The 25,511-nt window shown below is 36.5% G+C and overlaps 1 protein-coding gene across 1 annotated transcript; it reads right to left on the bottom strand.

Moving 5' to 3' along the window:
• Positions 1–3,733: 3,733 nt before the first annotated feature.
• On the bottom strand, positions 3,734–4,690 carry LOC119050497 (olfactory receptor 51H1-like). The gene has a single exon (XM_037146827.2). The coding sequence runs from the start codon at positions 4,688–4,690 to the stop codon at positions 3,734–3,736; it is 957 nt and encodes a 318-aa protein (XP_037002722.1).
• Between the last annotated feature and the right edge of the window lie 20,821 nt (positions 4,691–25,511).

The following is a 25,511-nucleotide window of genomic DNA, read 5'->3' as shown; positions in this document are numbered from 1 at the left end:
ACTGAATATACATATCTTGTATCATAGAAATATACACTTGAAATCTATACAATCTTATTAACTGATATCTCCCCAATAAACTTAATTAAAAAAAACTAAATTTGCAAAATTGATATAGAGTTTATGTTTTCAATGAAAATTACTTGAAAATTGTTGGTTTCCACAGAATGCAAATATCAGCCAAGGCCTCAATACTGATGCTATCTAAATGGAAAACATTAATCTCAGAATCAATTATGGTCAATTTATCTACAAAGAGAAAAGAATAGAAATTTTATTTGTATTTAATTTTATCTCATTCTTCAAAATATTTATTTTTCTTAATGTGTTATCACATACATATGATATTAGTATAGTAGTATCTGCATAGTAGTGTCTGTTGTTTTTCAATAAATAAAAAATAAAATATAAATATATTAGGAAGTGTCCTTTTATACTTTCTTTTTTACATATAATTTTTTTATTTAATTATTGTTCAAGTACAGTTTTCTGTCTTTTACTTCCATCCCAGCCCACCCCCCCATGCTCCCTCCCATTTCCACCCTCCTTAGTTGTCGTCCATGTGTCCTTTATACTAGTTCCTGTGAATTTTTCCCCTTTTCCCCCTGAAATTTCCTCCCCCCTCCCCTCTGGTCACTGCGCCCCTGTTCTCTATTTCAGTGTCTTTGGTTATATTTTGCTTGCTTGTTTGTTTTGTTGTTTAGCTTCCTGTTAAAGGTGAGATCATATGGTATTTGTCTTTCACCACCTGGCTTATTTCACTCAGCATAATGCTTTCCAGTTCCATCCATGCTGTTGCAAAGGGTAGGAGCTCCTTCTTTCTTTCTGCTGCATAGAATTCCATTGTGTAAATGTACCATAGTTTTTGACCCATTCATTTACTGATGGGCACCTAGGTTCTTCCAGCTCTTGGCTATTGTAAATTGTGCTGCTATGAACATTGGGGTGCATAGGTTCTTTTGGATTGGTGTTTACTTTCTTATACAGATATATAACCAAAAATTTGAAAACTGTCACTCTAAGGATAAAAGTCAACCACCACATAATATATTTCTAATGTTCGCAAACTGGGAAAACAGGAACAAGTATCCGATAGTACCCTTTAATGCCACCATTTTCTCACTCTCTTATGGGACCATAGCAGAGCAAAATAAAAACATGTGAATTCTTTACTGACAGTCTACACGCATAATCCACATCTTCACTTTGCAGCACCTTCTCTAGCTCCTGCAGTCTGACCTTTGTCTCCATTGCTGCATGAAATCTGTTTTCCATGGCTCAGACTTCTTTCCAATTAACAAATCAAATATTTTCCCCTAATCATCCTTCAACTTGATTTATTTATATGAATTACAAATATTTACAGTCCCTTGCTTGTTAATCTTAGAGCTAGAGTAGTGATGTGTTTTCAAATTGTGGCTGTGCCCACCTACTTGCTATGTCAACTCAACCAAGTTACATAATGCTCTCTGCCTCAGTGTGTGTGGGGGGTGTTAAATTGAGAATAATAACAATAATAATAACAACAGATATTTATTCAGTGCCTATTATTTCCAGGCCTTGGGCTAAGCCTTAAGTGCATTAACTCTTTTAATCTCCATAGCTCTACAAAATAAACAATAGTCCTATTCAGACTTTATTGATTAGAACAATTAGCATTAAAGAAATTAGATCTCTTATCCACACTACACAGATAATAAGTGGCACAGCCAGAACTTCAACCCAGGGGTATATGACACCTAAGCCCTTGCTCTCAGTATATGCACTCACAGTTAATTCTTGGAGTAATGAGACCTTGTCTAAAACACCAGTTACTGTGGCTATTATTTAGTAGATGGCATTGGTACTACTACTAGCACTGCCATTGCTGCAGCTATCATTATGATTGTCTGTAAAGAAAAGTGAAGGAAACAGAAAAAGACCCCATTTCCTAAAAACGGGAAAACCCACTAACTCCTGCATAAGTACCCTAGTTTCAAGCTTAGTCTTCATGTACTAAAGGCACCAAAGACAATGTCTATGAAGAACATTTCTATTTGCCTCTAAAAGGTAGAGTATGATTTAGAAATTTTTGGCATAGATTAAATTTCAAGGACCACATGTGGGTGAAAACACCCAAGACCCAAAAGTTTGTACAGAGATGAGTCCTGAGGATATTGGTCAGTTTGCACTGCTTCTAAGGACCCTCCCCCCCTGGGAGCCCCAGCTCTGAGTTGTGTTCCCCAGTCCAGACTCAGGACTGCAGCTGTGTTGGCAAACTCTTAACAAGTGCCTGCAGGAGTGGGAGAGCTCAGCTCTTCTCACAGAGGCCAGAATACTTAAATGTTGTTTTTTATACTTTTTGATTTTGTTGAATGTCTGCATTGTGCTCATGTTTCTTATAGAAATAAAAAAGAATAATAAAGATTCTTTTTATGAACCTGAGATTAATTTAGTAAGTCCTCTTGAACCTGAAAACAGTATTTAAATGGAGATACTCATTTTTTGTATGCATCTTCTTACTAAATTAATCTTAACTAAGCTAGAGTCTGCCCTAACAAGCTTCTGAAATAGCCACTGATTTGAGTAACACATAATTACAATTGCCACTCAAGTCACAAATAATCTTTTGCCTTAGATTTAAACAAGCAGTAAATCCTTTGAAAAAAGTCATCTGGACCATGTAAAGGGACACAGATAACTCATTGTACACATGTGTCTTGTTTCTTCTACTTTCTATATTTAGTTTGCCTTCAAACAATATTCATAGTTATTTTTAAACCTCTACTATAAGTGTCTTTACCATTCTAACTATCCCATTTTATTTGTTTCCCACAATGTAGATTGTATCCATCATTCTTCAGGAAATATGCCTGCCTGAGTCCAGGCCAAAAAATATATTGCTTTGTGCCTTGATACTTTCCCTTATACGGATGCCATAATTATCAAATAAGATAACATGTAAAAGGCTCTGGTACTGTGTATTACTTAGTGGCAAGTCTATAAATAACATGTTCTCTTATCCTCTTACATGTGATATTTTGGAACACTTCTTATTGGTCCACAATGCTTCAAAGTTTACAAATAATTGTATTCATAAGATTGAATTTAATTTTGTCCAACACTGGAAGCCAAGTGATATTATTTTCCTTTTCAAAATTAAAAAAAAAAATTGCAATAAGAGAATACCCAGTATCACACATGGAAGAGCTAAAACTCCCCTTAGACTTTTGATCCCAAATTATGCAACACCATTGTACCTGCTCAACTGTATACATTTATATTTTCAATCTTAAGATTTGGTCATTTTTCTGATTCATCTCTTATTTAATAAGGTATTATCCCCAGGTGTTCTCTTATTATTTAATGAAAATAGTTTATCTCTTCCCTATTAAGCTGATGGAAGTCATTTCTAACTCCTGAGCTAGAATGTTAAATTAAATCAATTTAATGAGCTTTAGTTTAGAAAGCATAAAGCTAATGGCCTATTTCTGTTCAAGATTTATTTAAAATGGAATTAATAATATTATCTGTCTTGAGCAGTAGTATGCCAACTCATAAATGCTTGGCACAGCAATAAACAGCTCATAAACAGCTTTGCACAGCAATAGGAAAGTATGCTGTGAGAGCAGGAAAATCTTCTTTTGACCAATTCAAATCACACAGAAATGTGAAAAAATTATAAACATTTATTCATCATAGTCATAATTTAGCTTTTACAGAATAGACTCTTCCTCTCTCCACCTGGTGGATCTTAACTCTCTGAAGTAATCTTGGTTCGAACAAATATCTGGATGATCTTCCTTCGTATCTCCTTGGTCTTCACAGTATAGACTATGGGGTTCAGCACAGGGGGTATAAGAAGATAGGCATTAGCCATGAGGACATGAGTCAGAGGTGAAAGGTGCTTTCCAAAACGGTGAATGACAGACACCCCAATGAGTGGCACGTAGAAGATGAGTACAGCACAGATGTGTGAAACACAGGTGTTGAGTGCCTTCAGCCGGCCCTCCCTTGAGGCAATGGCCACTACTGTTCGGAGTATGAAGACATAAGAGAGGAGAATGCAGAGGGAGTCAGAGCCCTTGGTGAAGATTACAGCAATGAGGCCATAGAGACTGTTAACACGGGTGCTGGCACAGGCAAGGCGCATGACATCCTGGTGGAGGCAGAAGGAGTGGGACAGGACGTTGGAGCGGTAGAAGGGGAGTCGTTTGATGAGAAAAGGCACAGGGAAGACCACACAGACTGCCCTTGTCAAGATGACTGCCCCTGTTCGGAAGAGCACACCATTGGTTAGGATGGTGCTATACCTGAGGGGGTTCCAGATTGCCACGACCCGATCAAAGGCCATGGCCACCAGCACGCCAGACTCAATGGCTGAAAAGGTGTGGATGAAGTACATCTGAACAAGGCAGGCATCAAAGGCAATATATTTGTAGTTAAACCAGAATATGCCTAGCATAGAGGGCAAAGTACAGAGGGCAAGTCCCATGTCTGCCAGTGCCAGCATACACAGAAAGTAGTACATGGGGATATGCAGGGACACTTCAGACTTGATGGTAGAGATGATGACACCATTGCCAAAGAGGGCAATAACATATATAGCACCCAGTGGGAATGCCATCCAGTAGTACGTTTGTTCAAGCCCTGGAATCCCAGTTAAGACAAAGTAAAGGTGTTGGAAGTGGGAGTAGTTGTTATTTGCCATGAAGCCCGTTTAAGATACGCATGAGGAAAGAGCTTGATCTTGATGGACGGCTTTCTGAAAATACAGTCACAGAGATTAACAAGATATTAGAAACTAACTTCCCTGTGAATAGAACCATTGTATTTTCACATGGTTCAGGGAGGGTGTATGAGAAGACTAAATTCCTGAAGTTGCTACTCCACAGTGTTTTCTGTTGAGAAAGCTTCTACTGGCCAAGGGAAAAAGATCCACCCAAGTACGAATAAGTCATATTAAGTTTAAAGCACACACTATAGTGCCAATACATTAGGTAAAAATTCTGCCTCTCTTGATCTTTCCTTCCTTTTTTAATCAAGAGCTTTTAAACTGTTGAATCAGAGGCCGAGGACACAATAACCAAGACAAAAATCAATAAATCAATATAAAGTATTAATTATGTGTTTTCCTGAAAGGATGTCATTCCCACCCATCATACTCCTTATGCCTAGAACTCCTGTAAATACAATAAATCATGTATGTAGGGCAGAGTAAATGCCTATGCTTCCATTAGAGCATGGCCCCCCTTCATTTACCCTGAGCCTAGATGCAGCCTCAGAGTCATTCTCAACCCAAGAACCTCAGACAGCAACTTCTAGTTATATGAAGTAAAATGTATTTGTCAACTTTAATCTAGTAAAGTCTTAGTAGAAAAGGAGCAAATTATACTTAGGAAAACAATAACAGCAATTTTCTTTATAGGTTAACTTTACCTGAATTTGTTATCATTGTTGTTGTTACAATCAGGATCATCTGGCAGTTCTATTGCTAAGACACAGTGACCGTTCATAATGGCATGTTATACTCTGATTGAGAGTTGGTATAGAGGCATTAGTAGGGATCTGGAAGACATGCTCATATCTCCAGAATCAGTAACTATATTTGCTCCCAAAGGCCCCATGATGAGGCCAGTCAACTTTAAACATGAATGCCAGTCGAAAATAGAGCAGACCCTCTCTGAGAAGTGTTTAGCCTTCAGAAACACATCAGTTGCCTTCAACAATTGATTAGAATCAAGTTGACTGAGAGGCAGTGTGGTGTTAAGAATATGGACTGTAGATCCACACGTCTTGTAATCAGAGTCTAGATCACCTGGCCCCTCAGTAGAGCCCTATACATGGAATATGTAGACAACAATAATACCTCACAGGGCACATGTGAGTATTAAAAATGCAAAAGCCTTAGAAAACAAAATAGGTGCTTTTTACCATAATTACTGGGAATAAAATGTTTTCTTCATATGTTCTCACTGCTACTATTAGGGGGTTTGTTTCTTTCTTTCTTATTTTTTGCTTTGTCTGTTTTGAATTTTTTGGTCAGAGTTCTTTGCAATTGTGGAAGTGAAAACTGATAGATTCTATTTTAGCAAGAATAATCAAGTTGAATCCTGTAGCCCTTTTAAGTATTTAATAATCTGTCTTCTGTTCTACAAATAACAAGTGTCTCAATCCCAGGCTATGTTTACACTTCTGGATGACCCCTGCTCATGATGCATCAAAAAGACATATTACAACTGGTTTTGAAATTTTCCAAAAAGTGCTTTTTGAGAGATTTCTGACTCAGATTTCACCAGCCTTAGCCATTTTTCAGTCTAAGCAAATTTCCCTTTTTCTGTAAAATATGCATTTATTTCCATTGCTCTTAGGAAAGACAATGAGGGGTTAGTACAAATATCTGGGCTATTAAATTGCCAGCATACATTTTCTCTCCTTCCACTTAATTGTTGCTTTAGTTTTTATGTATTCTGGTAGCTTTTGAGAAAAAAATATTTAAGTTTTTCTAATAATTGTAGAAATAGCAGAAACAAGAGAAAGTTAAGAGGTAAACAAATGAGAGAAGAAAGAAGAAAATAGGATAATGGGAGGGAAGAAGAGAAAAGGAATACAATGAGAAAAACAGAAATTCAACAGATAGCAGAAGTAAAAATTGATTTCACAGTTTGCTAATAAACAAATTGAAGCCTAGGTTAAGGGAATAATTTTCCCTGAGTCAAACACCTCGTTAGTAGCAAAACAGATGAAAAGATGGGAGGGAGGGGTACATGTGAGGCAGAACCTTGTTGGGAAAAAGTAAATTAAGTGCAAAGGGGCTTGAGGATTCAGTTAGAGAAGACCAAGTCAAAACTGTATCTCTGTGAAAGTTTCTGACTCCTTGATATAGGTATTTCGATTATGTTCTTTATTTATGTTACTCAGGATCTAGAAAACAGGTAGAGTTCAAGTCCATCCCCTGAAGAGTAAGTTCTTAGATCCCAAGTTCTCCCATTGAAAGTTTCATTTAACACTGATCATCTGCTGTTCATATTGCCACAGTTATGAACAAAAATAGACCCTGTAAGTGTTTTTAACTGTTCCCTAGGCTACCACAAGCTACATGACTTTATTATAGATCTTAGATTGAAGAAGGAGGTAAACAATAACATAAAATTACAAAATTTCCTTATTACATAAATAGCAGCAAACAAATAAGCATAATTCCATTTGCTGTAAGTACTAGAGAAACTTTAAGGTTTCCAGGCATTCTAGGGTACTCACAGATGGTAGAAAAAGGAACTGGCCTTAAAAGAAGTTTACCGATTAGTGTTTCGTTATACTAGGACGTATAATAGGCAGGGATGACCTCAGGAAACAGGAAAAAAACCTCCTGATTTCGAGATTAAGTGTAACCACTCCTCACCTGATGGCAGAGGCAGTTTCCCTTCTTACTGGGAAATTCTCAAACTCCAATCATTCTAGGGTTCTAGACAAAAGGAATTTTAAAAGTCCAATGTCTAACCAATATAGAAACACTCACTCAGTATTCTATAGGTGAAATTTACCTTCTGCCTACATTAGTTCAAGTGACTGGGAGTTCCTTATTTTTTAAAATAATGCTTTCACTGTAGAAAGTCAGGTATCTATCCATCACTAGGAAAAAGACGACCTATTCATCATGAGGTTAAAAAAGTTGTCTTCACATTTGTGCCTTAAAACAGGTGTGAATGAGCAAGAACGCAAGGACACAAGGACATGGAGTTCTTGGGCTAGAGAATGAAGGCAAAAGGAGGGATAAGGTGACATGGAAAGAAGTGGCTGCGGGGAGCAATTGCAAATTTCAGTGACGATATCTTACAATATTCTGTTGATAGACCAGCTTTATCCTCTGATTTTGCCCTAAAACTTACCTGGTTGCTAAGAGTGTCCCCAGATGGGAGAGGTATCTGAGGCTCTCTTGGCAAAACCATTGCCACCACCCATGTGAGCAGTTTTATTTCCTGAGCTGCTCTAAAACCCCTCCCCAAACCATACCATGGAGAGTTTCACAGATCTACCCAAACAAGGGTATTCCCTGAGGCTCCAAAATTGAGGAGGAGTCTCTCCAGGGCTGTAAAATCACCTCCTAGATTCTCATGTCTAGGAAATGAGATAGTATTGAGGCAGATACAGAAAACAGGGGGTGGGGGTGGCTGGGGAGTTCCCGAAGCTCCTTAGTGCTCAATCATAGTCTCTCAGGGTCATCTTAGCCACTTCACTCTTTCCATGCCCTAAAATAAATAATAGTTGCCTTTATTTGTCCCAAAACACAGCAAAGCTAATGAACAAAAATACACCAAGGAAAAGTCACTCTGTGATTTCTCATTCCATTTTCCTATGAACTCAAAAGTTAAAATGACTCCCTAATGAATATTTTTTATGTCTCTTCTGTATTTTTTAGTTTTCATTATTAACCTTTTCAGTACTATCATGCTCCATGCAAAAGAAAAGCAGGTGGCCTTTGAGTAAGTCATTAATCAGTGCTCCAATCAGTCAAGAGGCTGAATATGCCACAACACCCAATCACTTTCAGGTAATAGCACTATCCCTACCTGCCCTCTGAATAATAAAATATCAACAGCAGCCCCAGTAATAACAATAAGTATAATATCTAATGTTAAGTCTAAGTTCTATCAATTCTGTCATTTATCACATTTGCTTTATAATTTCATCACACAATCCTAATAAATTCTCATTATTCCAGTACTCCATTAAACTGAATATTATTCTCACTGACAGTGGACCTAGATTCTTGATGTAATTGTAAAAATTTGGTTATAGAAATTATACTTGGCATAGAAATAACAAGGCAGGGGATTCTCACTGTTCCAGGTGTGTTTTGGACTTCCTGGATCCTGAAGGTTACCATGACTAGGTAAAGAAAAAATGCTCATAAATGGAGGCTCATATACTAAACTCTCTTACTCACCATTTAACTACACAATAGTCCTAGAGTAACTTAATATTAATGTACATTACTCTTCCCAAACCATAGACTCTCAAAGTGCTTAGCTTTTAAACTTAAATAAAATTTATCTCTACATCATATGTAAAATCATTCTTTTAATTGTTTGAAGTAATTAAAATGTGGAATTGCTTTACTTGCTATATTTTAACCTTTATATTTCACTACTCATTATATGTGTCATCTTATGATGCCTTACTCATAATGTTACTCATATTTGTCTTCTGTGTTGACAAGGTTTTGGAGTAACTGAATCACTATAACTTTATTCCAATTTCTCAGCCAACACTGTTTTTTGTTTTTGTTCTTGTTTTTTAATTTTACAAGTTGATCATTTGTATCTCACTCAGACTCTGATTTCTTTTAACTTTCTATCATATACTACCAGCACAAATATAAGACTAAACAAATGTTACAATCTCTCTTTTATTATGTTAACATCTTCAAAGTTGAAAATGAATAGCGACTGATTGATTATGCGTTACATCAGATTGCATTATCCTGTACATTTAGAGACTCTTTAGTTAATTATTTGAATCTTTCTTGATAGGATATTAATCTTATTTCTATCCAAAGTAATTTTGGTGGGGAGGGGTTGGGTGGAGGTAGAAAAGGGGTATAAGGAGGATAAATGGTAATAGAAAAAATACAATAAAAATTTTTATAAAAACAATTTCAAATATTCACCACATTTCTAACCCCACTCCAATCTTACTCCCATCGTGTTTTATAGTGAAATCTTTCCCATACTCATTCAGAAAATTGTGATACTTTGATCCAATCTTTCTCAAATCTACCTCTCTCAGTTCCTTTGTGAAATACATTGATACCCACTTTTACCATCCCAGAACTAAGTAAATTGCCTCTCCTCAGGTTCAATAGTAACCCCACTTCATTCCTCATGTCTTTGACTCCATCTTCTATTTCACAAGTTGCTTTTCTCATTCACCTTCTTCCTTGGTAATTGAATTTACATATATTCAAGAATTTGTTCACATTATAAATATGGAGGTCACACACACACACACACACACACACACACATATATATATTTATTCAACTACATATATAAGCAGATTTGTTCCAAATCCATATTGCTGATATTGACTTGTGTTAAGTTTCAGATATATATGCATACACACACACATGCATACATATACATATGCTGGTGGCCATCAACATCTTTACCTCTGTGTCACACATATTTATCAAAATCAACAAATCCATAACTTTAAAAACAATGTTTATGCAAGTTTATGCTTTGTCTTCTATATCTTTTTCTATATGTCAGTTGCATTCAATCAATCTAGTCCTGTAAAGTAGCAAAATAAATACGTCATCAAATAAATAATAAGTCCTAATAATTTACCCCTGAAATATTTCTAATACTGTCTTTTTCTTTCTGTATCTAACAATGCTGTACAAATCAGACCTTCTATTTCTCCTATGCGGACTTTTCCAATGATATCCTCCTTATTCACACAAAATAAATTTCTTTGCTTATTCTTGTTTCTTCCTATTTCTTCTTTCTCTTGTCAATTTCTTTAGAAAATATTACTCTAATAACATTTGAAACTAACCAAATTTGAATTTGACAGATTTCATATTATATCTAGTTGAATGATTTCATTGCCACCTAAATTTGATTTTGTATGAAAGCCTCATTAAAAAAACATAATCACGAGAAGTTGAAAACAGTTGCAAATAATTTGTAAGACTGCAATATATCTTTAAGCAGTTTTTATAAAATCAAGATAAATTTTAGCATTAATGAAAGAGCATATTCTTCCTCAAAACATATTCTTTCTCAGTATATTTCTGTGGCATTTGAAAAACTGGATTACTAGAATTTGTCACAGATGCTTCAATCCAAATGACAGGAATAAAGGACAGAAGGAAAAAAAGGAAAGGAGCAGAAAATAAGCAAGGAATACACAATGAAAAAATAGAAGAGAGAGGAAAAATGTAAAAAAAAGATGGATGAGCCTTCAAAGGTAAATCTTAAATTAAATTGGCAAAAGGTCTCGTGAGAGTTTATTTTTTTAATGCTTTTTAAATTTACACCCACTGATTGCTTCTCAGCCTTTTGGCTAAGATCAAGTGTAAATTTACACCTACTGAAATTCACTTTTTGTAAAACAATTCCATGAATTTAAAAATGCAAATACCCACCACTCTAATCCAGATACAGAAGAGTTCCATCAACCCCAAAACATTCCCTCATGCTCCCCTTTTAGAGTCAGCCTTTCTACCTACCACAAGCCCTTGGCAGCTGCTGGTCTGTTGTATGACCTTAGAATTTTGGTTCATTATACAGATGTAATCTTTCAACCCTGACTTCTTCCACTTAATGCATTTGAGATTTATCCATGTTACTGCTAAACAGTATATTGTATAGATATCCATTATATGGATATAGATGATATTCCATTTATTAATTTGGCTGTTGAAGGAACTTCAGTTATAAAGCTGCTGTAAGCATTACGTAGAGGTTTGTATATGTATAGAAGTGTTTATTGGTCATGACTAAGTACTTAAAAGTGAAATGCCCAGTCATATGCTAAGCTGTTTAACTTCATAAGAAAATATCAAATTTTTTTTTAAGGATGGTTATGCCATTGCGTGGATATACCCTTGCACTGTACAGGAGTCCTAGTGGCTTTGCATTCCAACCAGCACTTTTAATAATCTCCCCCAACCCCACCTTTTTTTGTCCTTCTAATATATAGTGAGACCTTGTCTTGGTCATTTTAATTCATATTTTTTTAGATTTTGTTTATTGTGTTTAGAGAGAGGGGAAGGGAGGGAGAAAGAGAGAGAGAGAAAATCAATGTGTGGTTGCCTTTCACATGACCCCCACTGGGGACCTGGCCAGGCCCATGACCCAGGCATGTGCCCTGACTGGGAATCAAACTGGCTACCCTTCAGTTCACAGGCCAACACTCAATCCACTGAGCCACACCAACCAGGGTTAATTCATATTTCTTTAATGACTAATAATGTTGAGCCTCTTTTTTGTGTGTTTATTTGCCATATATTTTCTTTGGTGAACTGTCCGAATCTTTTCCCCATTGTTTTTTACTGGGTTCCTTAATGTATATTTTGCATAAAAAGCATTTGTTTTTTTATGTGATTTGTGAATTTTGACTCCTAGTCCGTGACTTACTTTTTCATTAAGAATTTTTGTAAAACTTTTATTAAATATAATGTAGTCTTTTTCTGCTCTTTTAAGTTATGCTTTTGATTGTTTCCGAAATGAGAGAGTAAGATTCCATTGCTTAGGCAACATGGTCTTTCCTGTTTGTTTGTTTCTATTTTTACCAACTTCTTCCTTCCTCTTCTGTGGCTGTTCTTCCTCTCTCATTGCTGTCTCTGAGGACTTCCACACAGCACACTCCCTGATTAGGTGATGATGCTTGTGGAGCAAAAACTCTGAGCAATTTCCCAGCAATGGCCAAAGTAATTTTTCTTTCAGTTCTTCTTGAGTTTGGCCTTTGTTCCTTTTCTTGAAGGCCTTTCACTCCAGGCATGCATGAGATACAAGTTTTATTTGTTGTTGAGCTCTGAATGTTCCTACTAAATAATTTTCAACTGTTTTGTCCTGCATGTGAGCATTTGAAGGCAAGCTCGGTCAGGCACCATGATATCTGTTTCAATTCACACCTTCCCTTTCTGACCCTGTGAGAGGACCATTGGTCCTGATGCTGGTGTGACATCACTTGCTCTGCTGCTCAACACCTCCCAGAGAACAAGGAGCCAGAGTGACCTACATGCTCTAGAATACGAAGGTAAAAGTGTACTTCATGTTTTTTCTTCTGCATTCTCACCTGGTAGTATTTAACTACCTTGCCAAATTTCATTATTGAATTGTGCCTTGCTCTTAGTAAGGGAGCTATTTTGTAGTTAAAAGGAACATGCATTCCCAAAAGCTGTTTGATCTTATATAAATACTTCTTTGCAATTACATTGGATTGATTTAACTTTGTTTAAAATGTTGGAATAATAAATTTTTGATATGTATTACTATGTCTTTCTAGAAATTATTTATTAGCTCCATTGCATAACCAGGTCTACATGTTAAAATATAGAATAAAAATAAAATATTAAATTTGTAAACAATTATTAATAACTTTAGTCTTCATCTCGTTGCACTGAGCAATTAAAAATAATAATTCTATGCTATATTTTAACATAAAATTATTTTTAACATAAAATTATTTTAAAATAGAAAGAAAAAACATACTATGCTATGTTTTCTCTTTCCTTAATTCTAACACCACTGTGTAGGTATTAATGAAACAAGAATACAGCTTTGTGGTTTTTGCAACTGTATCACATGCTCTTTTTTATGTGTAGTTTGCCTTTTTAAATTTTTATTTAAGGATTTTTTATTGTTGTTCAAGTACAGTTGTCTCCATTTTCCCCCACCACTCCCCCCCAACCCCAGCCATTCCCACCTCCCACCCTCGATCTTATTACCCCTCTTTGGTTTTAACCATGTGTCCTTTATACATGTTCCTGAAAACTCCTCCCACTTTTCCCCTTATTAGCCCCTTCCTCCTCCCCTCTGGTTGTGGTCAGTTTGTTCTTAATTTAACTGTCTCTGGTTACATTTTGTTTGTTTGTTTTGTGATTAGGTCCCACTTACAGGTGAGATCATATGGTATTTGTCTTTCACGTCCTGACTTATTTCACTCAGCATAATTCTCTCCAGTTCCATCCGTGTTGTTGCAAAGGGTAGGAGTTCCTTCTTTCTTTCTGCTGCATAGTATTCCATTGTGTAAATGTACCACAATTTTTTGATCCATTTATGCCCATTTATTGATGGGCTCTTAGGTTGCTTCCAGCACTTGGCTATTTGTAAACTGTACTGCTATGAACATTGGGGTGCATAGGTTCTTTTGAATTGATGTAGTTTGCTCTTGATTTAATGGATATGAACATTTTTTAAAAAAACTGTTTATTTTACTTGATTAAAATAAAATAACCTTGAGCTGGACTTTGTTTTCAAAAGCTGTTTATATAACTATGTACTACAATACCTTTCATCTATCAAATTATTTTTTAAGACTTTTTAAAAATACATGTATACATAGAAAAAAATCTGATCAAGAATAACTACTTATCTCCTTAAAGATGAAAACTTCATCTTTGGATCTTTATATGAAATATGTCATAAATTTTTTTCTTAAATTAGTGGATGAAGTCCAAATATCAATTTTGATATTATTTGGATAATATCAAGTATCATCAGAGAGAGTTTGTAAGTTTACAATTGGGGGCAGAAAGAAGAAGTATTTTATTATATTTGTAATAAGTGAGCATGGCTAAAACACAGTTTCTATTTGAGTGTCAAAAATAAGAATGATACCCTTTCAATACTGTAAGATTCACTTACATGAGGTCTCTAAGCAGTGAAATTCACCGAAACAGGAGTAGAACAATGATTATCGAGGGCTGTGGGGAGAGGAAAAGGGGGAGTTGTCGCTGAACAGGTGCAGACTTTCAGATCGACAGGATAAGATGGTTCTAGAGATCTTTTCCACAACACTGTGAACATACTTAACACTACTGAACTGTACACTTAATAATGATTAACATGGTAATTGTATGTGTTTTGCATAATAGAAACACTATGAGAAATTTGGAAAAGAAATAAAGCAAATATTAAAATAACTACAAGTTAAATGTGTTATGGGCTGTACTGACCGAGATGAGGTACTTAAAATTAAGAGGGCCATTGTTAGTTGGTAGGGAGCTAAAAAGACTGAAGAAACTTAATGAATAAAGAGAGATTTAAATTAGGTCTTAGGGAAGCATTAGGGTTTTATCCTGCAGAGCTCTTAGGGAGACTATTGCAGACAGAGGGCGGAGGATATGATAAAAGCGTGTCGATGAAAAGGTTCCGGGCCTTTTCAGCAGACAACACAGTTGCCCCAGAGGATGAGGGGAGGAGAGTGGTATGAGTGGAAAATATTAGAAATAGAATATTAGGGACCTTGAACGCTTTGAGAATTTGAATTCTATCCAAGGGGCAGAGAATAAACAAGGGAAAAAATTCTATGGAAGAAAAGGACATGATCAATTACACTCTTTAGAAGGGGCAGGGACAATGGACAACAGGAGACACAAGGAAAGTCAGCATTAATGAGGGCTGGACAGCAGGGCAGAATAAACTACAATATGAATAACATCACAGACACTCAGCAAAATCTGGTAAATATTCAGGCAACAGAAATACAATTTTGTAGTTTCTCTCCTAAGCAAACAGAAGACTTTTAACCACCTGGAAGTATATGCAAATGTAGGAACACAGTTGTTTTGAGAAGCGGAATGAGTCGCTTTTCCTCTTGTCTGCTTTGAAAGATTCCCTCAACATCTTTCTAATTCCATTTTTGCCTGTTGATGTCCATTCTTGCTCTACATGGTGGCTAAAAGTAGCGTTTTAAAATCACCAATCACATTTTTACGTTTCTCTGCTTTTAAAATATTCTCGGGTCTTTCCTTGTACTTAGAATAAAAACCCCTAACCACAACTGATTTGACACTATATGGCATAACCCTGTAAGTATCCCTCATCTCTTATTGTTTCGGTCTCTTCTTCCCCCTTCCTACTCCAAGTGCATTGACCACGCTTCTGTTCCTCAGCAATGCCTCAGTTAGACCCACCTCACCACCGGAGACTTGCCTGGACCATATTTCAACCACATCGTCACATGGCTAGTTCATTCTTAATATTTAGGTCTCAGTTTAAAAATCACCTTCAGAAATGCCAACTTTTCTATAGCGTTCAATCACTCTCCACTTATCCCATGGCCCTTCTCTCTTTGTCTCATGGAGCATATATATAGCCATCTGGAATTGTCACAATTGTTTACTCATTTATTGCCTATCGCCCCCTACTGGAAGGTACGCTCCATAAAAGAAGGGATCTTACCTTCCTTGTTTACTACTGTAGTCTATAATAATACCAGGAATGTATCAGGTGCTCAAAAATTATCCATTGAGAAAGTCGTTTTAGACAACAAAGAGGAGTGATTAGAAAATGATGGGCACATGCTGTAAATAATAGGAGTTAGGCATTGTCCTGGACACTTCACTAACATTTCATGCCAACTCTTTTTACTGATGAGGAAATTGAAACTTCGAGATGAGGAGTCACTTGGCTAGAAAGTAGCAAAGTGAAAATCTATACCTAGATAATCTGAAAGCCATTGCACCATACTGTGGGCTCCTGAAACATAACATCAAGTGACATATACGTTGATCTGAGAAAAGGAAGAACCCAGGGATGGTTTAATTCTGTCCCTCCCTCTAACTAACTAGGCCAGATTTATTTATCACATTAATAATGGCTATCTTGAACATCAAGGAGAGGAGATAGATAGGGGGCCCTTTCTACAGTTTAGACAACAGAGGAAAGGCAGTCCTGGATCCTAGGTTGATGAAAATATAGGGTGGGGTGCACAATGAACAGGGAGCCTGACACAGCATCTGGATATGGGGTTATAGGTGTTCTGAGGAGCCAAGACTAATTTGGTCAGTGGTATCAGCCCTACTGACCATGGTGTTAAACTTGAGAAGAAGAATTTGAGGGTGGCTCCCAGGTCCAATAGATCTCACCCATTGGAGTTATCTGAAAGGAAATAACAGGAGGGATCAAGACACCTGAGTCTAGGAGAAATTTAGCTGTATCCTGGGCACAGAGCGATTAATGCACCGTCTCCCGAAAAGGAGCAGAAGTGACAGGGATGAGCCAGGATAAGCCCATGAGCTGGGATCTGGTTACCCAGGTTTGTTGCAGGGATTATAGGAACAAAAGGACCCTTGAAAGGTGTCAGGGAGGGGAGGAGCCATGGATGGCATGGTACACAATGAGTGCCCAGGTTGATTAAGTCCAGGATATAAAGGAAAAGCCACAAGCTGGTGTGGGGAGTGGGGCTGTCTAATGATACTTGATCCATCAGAAAACATGGCACCTATAAAGAACAAGAAATGTTAGGAAGAATAAGAAAGTACAAAGTACAGGGAAGACAAAGAAAAACAGTGAGCCAAAATAACAGGAAGGTGAGGGGTTCCAGTCAAGTTCGCTGGTTGTGTTTCAGAAAGATTTGATTTTATTATAGCAGTGTGCATGTGCCAGGGATGGGGATCAGACCCTAGTGGGAGAAGAGGTAGGCTTTGAATTGATTCAGGCCTTCACCTGGGGATGCAAAGAAAAGTGACTAAGTGGTCTCTACAGAGATGGAATCTGTGACCTTAGCTATTAGCACCATGTGGTACTCCACTGTGCTAATGACAATTAGTGAAAACAAAAACAAGCAACAAAACCAGGTGTCCCTGTGGACTGAGCTTGGGGCACTGTTTGGGACTCATGATCTGCTCCCTGAAAAAAAAGGCTAGGGTAAGGCTGCAGTAATTGCCAAAGGGAAGACAGGCCCAGGCAAGAGAGGAAAGGACCTCAGGACCTATGGGGCCTATGAACTCAAGATTAGCGTCTGGTGGAAGGGGACCTGCTTCAAGGACTAAGACAGCAGAGCTGGATGCCGGGGATAGAAGGATTCATCCATTCCTGCTGCAGTCCAAAGGTTATCGTGGTGCTTCCTCTGGGCAGAATAGCAGGCCCTTAACTAACCACAACATTCTCATTGAGCCTCCCTCCCCATGGAGCTCTGGCAACAAGAGGCTGGACACCTGTGCCTATGCTCACCTTTCCTGTATCCCACACCACACCCACTCCCCCCAGATGGGATACAACAAGGGTAGTATAAATAATACACCCAAGACAGTCCGCTGAAACATTCAAGTGTGTGAGAGTCACAAGAAGAACCAAATGTGGTGAGTGAACTGCACAAAGGGAGAAGCAGCGGTGGGAAAGGATGCTCAGACTCCAGGTGAGAATGATAAAAATCATGGGGAGTTGGTAGTGTATGGGAAAAGGAAACAAGAAACAGGGGAAAGAAGAGGGAAAATTAGTGTAGAAGTTATTGTTTCTGAGTTTGGAAGGACAGGAAGGCAATTGGGCAAACAATTTGATTATTCTTAGAAAGTTACTGTATTCAAAAAGAGGTGGGAAAGTAGACTGGGCTGGGGAATTGGGATGGAGCAGTTGGAGAGACCAGAAATTCACAGTGCCCTTAGCAGAAGACAAGGGGTTCTGGGGCTCAGAATCTGGGCAGTAAGAAACATCTTTGTATAAGCCAACTCTTTCCCCCCTCCACCGCCCCCTAAAAAACTAAGCCAGTTAACAAACAAAACAGACTCATAGATGCAGAAAACAAACTGGTAGTTGGCAGAGGGTTGAGTGGTGGGCAGCAGGGGATGGTCAAAAAGGTAAAGAAGATTAAAAGGTACAAACATATAAATAAGTCACATAAGTCATGGGGCGGGGATGTAAAACACAGCATATGGATTACAGTCAGTAATATCATTTTAACTTTGTACAGTGATAGACGGTTACTAGGCTTCTCATGGTGATCACTTCATAAGGCATATAAATGTCAAATCACTAGCTTGTACACATGAAACTAATATAATATTCTGTCAACTATGCTTTGATTAAAAAGAGCTTTCTTTTTAATTCCAGAATGAAAATTTTAAAAAATAAGTGGATTCTTTAAAATAGCTCATGAAATTCGACGAACTTATTTTATGTATAATGAAAAGATATTGTTGTTATAGTAATAAAAATATGAAATGTAGTGTCTGTCTTCAAATAGCTCATAGACTAGTAGAAAGGCATGGGAAGAGGTAGAAGTGTGCACATTTGTGCTAGAGCAATGCATAGAGGTGGCAGGAAAGGAGTGATTCATTTGGAAGGAGTGATACATTAGAAGGCCTAAGGGAACTGGCAACATCTGAGGTCTAGTAGGAATAAATTGTTTCCTGAAAGGGAAAACGGAGAGAAGGCAGAGATAACAGCAGGCACAAAGGCAAGGACTGTGACCAAGCCAGCAGTACTGGAAATTGAGCCTCATTATTTGATGGTCAAATACATAATAGCAGAAGATTTGACTTTGGGCGATGAACACAGTGCAACCTGCCGATGATGTATTATAGAACTGTATACTTGAAATCCATATAATTTTATTAACCAGCGTCATCCCAATTATTTTAATTTTAAAAACCTGAGTAATAAAAAATTATGCATTAGAAAGTCACATGGGACAGAATTTTCTAAGGCATATATCACTAAGAAATGTGTTAAAATTGTACAATGCAGTTCTAAGTTACTAGAGACCAAGATGGTGGAACTTGGGGCACCTTGCAAATTCAGTGGTGGGATTTTCTGTACCCTATGTACAGACTGCTTTCTGCCTCCTCTACCCCAAAGATCATCTGCTGGGGCCCTTGTCACCAAGTTTTTTCAAGCAAGGCTAAATCCCATAGGCATCCCCAGTGTATCCCCAGCACGAGAAGTAATTTGAACATAGGGAGCAAGAAAACTGATCATTACCTTATATTCCAACTACCCAAAGATTTGAAACTAAGTACAGGAGAGGTTATTTTCTAAATTTGGATACTGTGACTTACCTAATCATTTCTCTTCCCTAGATTGCTTTATTTCTCCACCCCCCATACTAGGCTCTTTTTTAATGTTCTGTAAATAAATAGGCCTCCTACCATATCCATATTTTATAATGTACCAGATTTGATCTTGTGTTTTGTTAGGTGGTAATATCCATGGGCCACGCCACCTGTCTCCAGCAGATTACTTGTTGCTCTCAGTGAAGGTATCTCTTTTAGTGCAGTCAGGATCAGTGTAGAAACAAATGGGGGTCTCTCACGATGTGCAAGGTCAGTCACCAACCTGGAAATAAGTTTTCTCTTTTGGCCATTTCTTCCTACTGTGGTTTATCTTCTATTGCTTAATTCCTTGGGGGTTGATGTTGTAAATTCTCTCACACTGGCCACTTTTTGAAGCCCTTTTAATTCTGAAGAATTCATCAGCCACCCAAGACCTAGTCTGACACACTTTTCAATACTGATTTAATAAGTAACAAGGAAGATTATGGTGAGGGCCCAAACAGCCAGGCTAAATCTTGACACAAATGTAAGGTGAGTAAATTTATTCACAGCAGTCTGCCATCTTCATGTATATAATCAAATATCCTATATTTCCATCACTTTAATAACCTTTGCCATTTGTCTTTCAGATGGCAAAGAACTAATCTAGTAATGAATGAAACTTTTCTCCTCTCCTACAAAACATTATTCAGTGTGTATACATGTATTTTGGTCAGAATACTCCCACTTTGCTTTCATTGTGCAATTAAATCTGTAGAAAGCAAGATTTCAGTTAGAGAAAAAGGAAGCTTACTTGTCTTTGTAGAAACTTATCAGATATTTGAAGGAAACCAAGAGTGGCCTGATTGAGTGATGTGAGATGAGATTGTAACATGTATATTTAAGACCCCCTGCATTTCTGATGTACATAGGTATATGCACATGTGCTGACCATGAAAGGGATGTGTGTGAACATTGGATGAATATTAGTGTGTATGTGAAGGGACAAGAGTTACTCGTTGGCTGCATATGCGCATTTCCAAACAATTATTGAATCTTTAAATTTACACACCTGTCATTGTGTGAGGTGGCAAAGATTAGTTAACAGTATTTGCCTTTCACGATTTGTGGAGATAAGAGTGCAGTACCTATAATAACAATGTATATGCGTGTACGGGTGCTTTTGTTTCCATGCGATTTCGCATGTGAGTGCATGCATGCATGTCAGTACATATTCAGAGGTGCTTCTATCTTAGGGAATGAGCATTTGTATATTTCTGTATCCTTGAATGCATGTATGAGCATGAATTTCATTTTTTTGAATACCTATTAGTCTGATATGCATCTGCCTCAAAAATATTTTTGTCCATGAATATAATCCTTTTTACATGAGTATGAATGCTTCTGTGTATCAATATGGATTAGTGTGTGTTTTTGTGAGTGTATGCATATGTATATGTATATATACATATACTATATATTATATATGTACAATATATATGCACGATTGTATATAATATATAAAATATATTATATATATATACACGCAATATATATATACAATATATATAATGTGTGGACATGCACCTTGATTACAAAATGTGAGTATCTTTCTATGTGTAAATAGTATAAATGGCAGAAAATATAAGTACTTTTTGGTATGCCAGTTAAGTATATATGAGAAGGCTTTCAAAATTCTGGGAAGGACTAAACTTGTTAAATGTGAAGTTTCCTGTGTAGTGGCTTAAATATCCTCACAAAAGACTCACAGGCTTTGTTCAACAGGCACTTACCCCAAACTTCTTTCTGCTTTATCTTCTATCAAGCATACCCACTACCTGACTTGTTTTTAGTGAGCAGGAATGTTCTGTGAAATGTATGGTATACATGAGAAACTTCTGTTCTCCAGACTGCAAGCCCAGACACTCAAAATCAGCCCCATACCGGGGACCCTTCAAGCAGGGAAGCAGTGACTCCAAGAGCCAGAGGAGGACTAAAAATAAGTTGGAGAAAAAGGACTTCACTGAAGGAAAGAAAAATATTTTGGAGAAACTCATATGAGGTGTGCATGACAGGAAATGGGAAGTTTTTTGAGAAAGGTGATCATTATGGAATAATAAAATTAAGTAGGCATTTCAAAGAAAGAGGGAGAAAATTTAGAAAAATGGAGTTGCAAAAGCACAAAATAGAATTGTAAAAGATTTATGAAGCACATTTATTTGAAATTTCATATAAACCAGGAACTGGATCTGCAACAATAAATAAAATAAAGAAATATCTCTTGAGGAAGTTAACATTTCATTGAGGAGGAAACAAAGAAAGAAATATTAATAATTGGGAATGACAGGGACTGTATTGGAGAATGTGCCCTCCTGTGACAGAAGAGGGTGAACAATCCATTCCAGGCCTGTTAGAGGAGAGGTGATCACAGGGGTTCAGGGAAGAGAGGAATAACGTCCAAGTTGGAACTTCATGGTATACAAGGTATGATGATACAGAGAGGAAAAAGGAAATTCCACTTAAAATGTGGCTTTTTGAAGGTATAAAAAGCAAGGCACATCTGAGGAGTCACAGTCATTCTGGAAGTCTAGATGCAGGCAGAAGTAGAATAGAAATGGGTTAAGAAGTCAAGGTTGCCCGGGGCCAGATGGTGCAGGGGTTTCTATGACAAATAAAGGTACAGCCTTTATTTTAAAGCTGTGGAAAATCAAATGGTGTTATGGAAAGATGCCACAGTCACATTATCAGATTGCAATTAGAAATAACAAGAATTAGAATTTGTATGGAGGAAGGATTGAAAGGCTGAACCAACAGCAGGGAAGCCAATCAGGATCATGCAAACAAAAGCCACAGCAAAAACCAAAGCACAGTAAATAAGGAAAACAACTGGACACTGAAGAAAAATTTGAGATGAGACAATGGAGTTTACTGAATAATTGATAGTTACTCATTGCTGCAAGAATATATCTTTTCAAGAAAAAATGAAGTATTAAAGTTAATGCCAAAGTCATCTTTGGCTCCTATCCTCAATGCAGTATTAATTATCTTCCCCAGACATTACTACTTTAATCAAATTAATTTAATGCAAATCTTTCCAGGACTGTTTCTGGAAACTTACAAAAATATAGCTATATGGAAGATAGATGCTTTAGGAGCCTTTTAAAACATACATTATGTCACAATGCATAAATCACTACACATCTTTTTTAAACTCAACAATATATCTTCATTCTTAGTTGTTGAAACTATAATATGAATCATGACCATTTCTGTGATTACTTAGTCACTGACTAATGTGTGTATTATGATTTCCTAATTATGATTTTGATTTGCATTTCCTTGATGATTTGTGATGTTTAGCATCTTTTTATGTACCTGTTGAACATTTGTACGTCTTCTTTGGAAAAATGTATATTCAGTTTCTTTTTCTTTTTAAAATTGACTATTTTTTTTTTTGCCATTGAATTTTAAGAGATCCTTCTGTATTTTGGATATTAATTCCCTATCAGTTGTAGTTTGCAAATTTTTCTCCTATTCTGTAGTCTTCTTTTCACTCTATTGATTGTTTGCTTTCCCATACAGAAGTTTTACATTTAATATAGTCCTATTTGTTAATATTGTTTTTGTTACTTTTGCTTTTGATGTCAAAAAAGAAATCATTGCCAAGTCCAATGTCATGAAGTTTCCCCCTATGTTGTATTCTACAGTTCCAAGTCTTTTGTAAATATTTAATTCATGTTAAATTGAATTCTGTATATGGTATAATATTTATAATTTAATTATTTTGCATTAGGATATCTAGTTTTCCCAATTCCACTTGTTAAAGAGACTTTCATTTTCCCCTTGTATATTCTTGGCCCCCTTGTTGAAGATATATGACTGAGTTGACCATATATGACTGAGGAGCTTTATTCTATTTCATTAGTCTATGTTGTTTTGTGCCATGTCTTGACTGGTATTGTCTTATAGTAAGCCTTGAACTTGGGTAGTATAATTTCTCAACTTTGTTTTACCTTTTTCAAAATAATTTGGCTCTTCTACTTCTATAACAGTTCTGTATAAATTTTAGGATAATCTTATCCTACAAAATGGCCTCTGGTCCCTTGTTAGAGATAATTTTGAAACTATAGATAAATTTGGAGATGATTGATATCTAAATATTTTGTATTTATACATATTTTAACAATATTGATTATGTCAATCTTCCAATCTATAAATGTGGGATAGCTCTTTATTTACTCAGATTTTTTAACTTTTTTCTCAGCATTGTTTTAGATTTTTCAATCTATAAATAGAATATTTTCAGTTAAATTTTTTTTAATTTTGTTTACTTATTACTTCTTATTATTGTTGTTCAGTTACAGTTGTCCGACCTTTTTCTCTGTTGCTCTCCTCTGCTCCGCTCTCCCCACCTCAGCTCCCACAGTCAATCCCCACCCCATTGTCTGTGCCCATGGGCCCTCTATTCATGTTCCTTGACTTGCCCCTTCCCCTTTTTCCCCCTGTTATCCTCCTATATCTTCCCTCTGATCACTGTCAGTTTTTTCTTTATTTCCATGTCTCTGGTTCTATCTTGCTCATTTTTCTGTTTTGTTGATTAGGTTCCAATCATAGGTGAGATTATATGGTATTTGTCTTTCACCACCTGGCTTATTTCACTTAGCATAATGCTTTCCATTTCCATCCATGCTAGGAGTTTCCTCTTTCTTTCTGCTGCATAGTATTCCATTGTGTAAATGAACCACTGTTTTTTGATCCACTTATTTACTGGTGGGCCCTTAGGCTGTTTCCAGCACTTGGCTATTGGAAATAAAGCTGCTGTGACTATTGGGGTGCATAGGTTCCTTTGAATTGGTGTTTCAGTAGTTTCAAAATTTTGATGTTATTGTTAATTAAGTAGTTTCTTAATTTTGTTTTCAGGTTTTTTACTGCTATTCTGTAGACATACAATTGAAGTTTGTACTTTAACTTTGTATCCAGTGGTCTCATGAAACTCGTTGACTTGTTTTAGTAGTTCTTGAATGGATTCCTTAAAATTTTTTACAAATAACTTCATGTCATCTATGAATAAAGATCATTTTATGACTTTTTAACTAAACTTAACATTTTAATTTGTTTTTCTAATACATTTTCTAGAATCTACAGTGCAATGTTGAATAGAATTGGCAAAAACAGTTAATTTTTCTCATTGTAAATCTTAGTCAAGTGTGATGTTAGGTTTATTCATAGATAACATTTATCAGGTTGTGGAATTTCTATTGATGTTTTGTGAAAAGTTTTTATCCTGAGGCTTTTATTTTGGGAAATTGATAAGTAGTGCTAACTCAGGGAACCATGACGTTCTCCCCCCTTGGGTCATATTGGTAATTTTCCCACCACCATCTCCTAACTGAGAGAGCTGGAAAAGGTTCTAAGATACATCTGTTAAAATTTAGGGGGAGTTATTTTATCTAAAATACATGGAATATCCATGTAGTGATTTCCATGATGAGATAAATACAGAATAATCTGGGGAATATATTCATAATTCATCAGTTTATAGAGTTTAGTTGAAGTCAAAAAAGTAGATAAGACCACTAAAGAAAAAAGAGAGATCCAGGTAAAGATCTCTCAGAAAGATCAATGTATAAATTGGATTGGACATAGCAAAGTGAACTAAGACATAAAATTCTGAGAGATAGGATTAAAGAAAAAGGCAAAAGTAGATTCATAACAGCAAAAGCTCATTGAAAAATAAGTCAGTTTAGAAAAACAAGTATTTCTTGATTTAGTAATTAAATGGTACTTGTTGGATTTAACTATGAAAGCAAACAGAAATGTGAGTGTGTTAAGGCAGCACAGAGTCAGATGGCCTGGGGTTGGGAGAAGCAGAAAAAGTATTCATAGGAGAATAGACCCTCTCCCAGAGGTTTGCTATTTAGGGAGGAAAATAAGTTAAAAAAAAACAACAACAAGATAGGAAGGGTTAAGTGAAAATGTTTAAAAGCATTTAAAAAATGATTTAAAGAGATAAACGAAGCTTTGAGGGCAGCTACAGGGGAAA

The sequence above is a fragment of the Artibeus jamaicensis genome, unplaced genomic scaffold (assembly GCF_021234435.1).
Source record: "Artibeus jamaicensis isolate MK-2021 breed Jamaican fruit bat unplaced genomic scaffold, CSHL_Jam_final contig_69, whole genome shotgun sequence".
NCBI classification, from domain to species: Eukaryota; Metazoa; Chordata; class Mammalia; order Chiroptera; family Phyllostomidae; genus Artibeus; species Artibeus jamaicensis.
This window is presented reverse-complemented; position numbering and strand designations above follow the sequence as displayed.

Bases quoted from the DNA above. Each gene is read 5' to 3' on its own strand.
- LOC119050497 (XM_037146827.2), bottom strand. From the start codon at position 4,690: ATGGCAAATAACAACTACTCCCACTTCCAACACCTTTACTTTGTCTTA.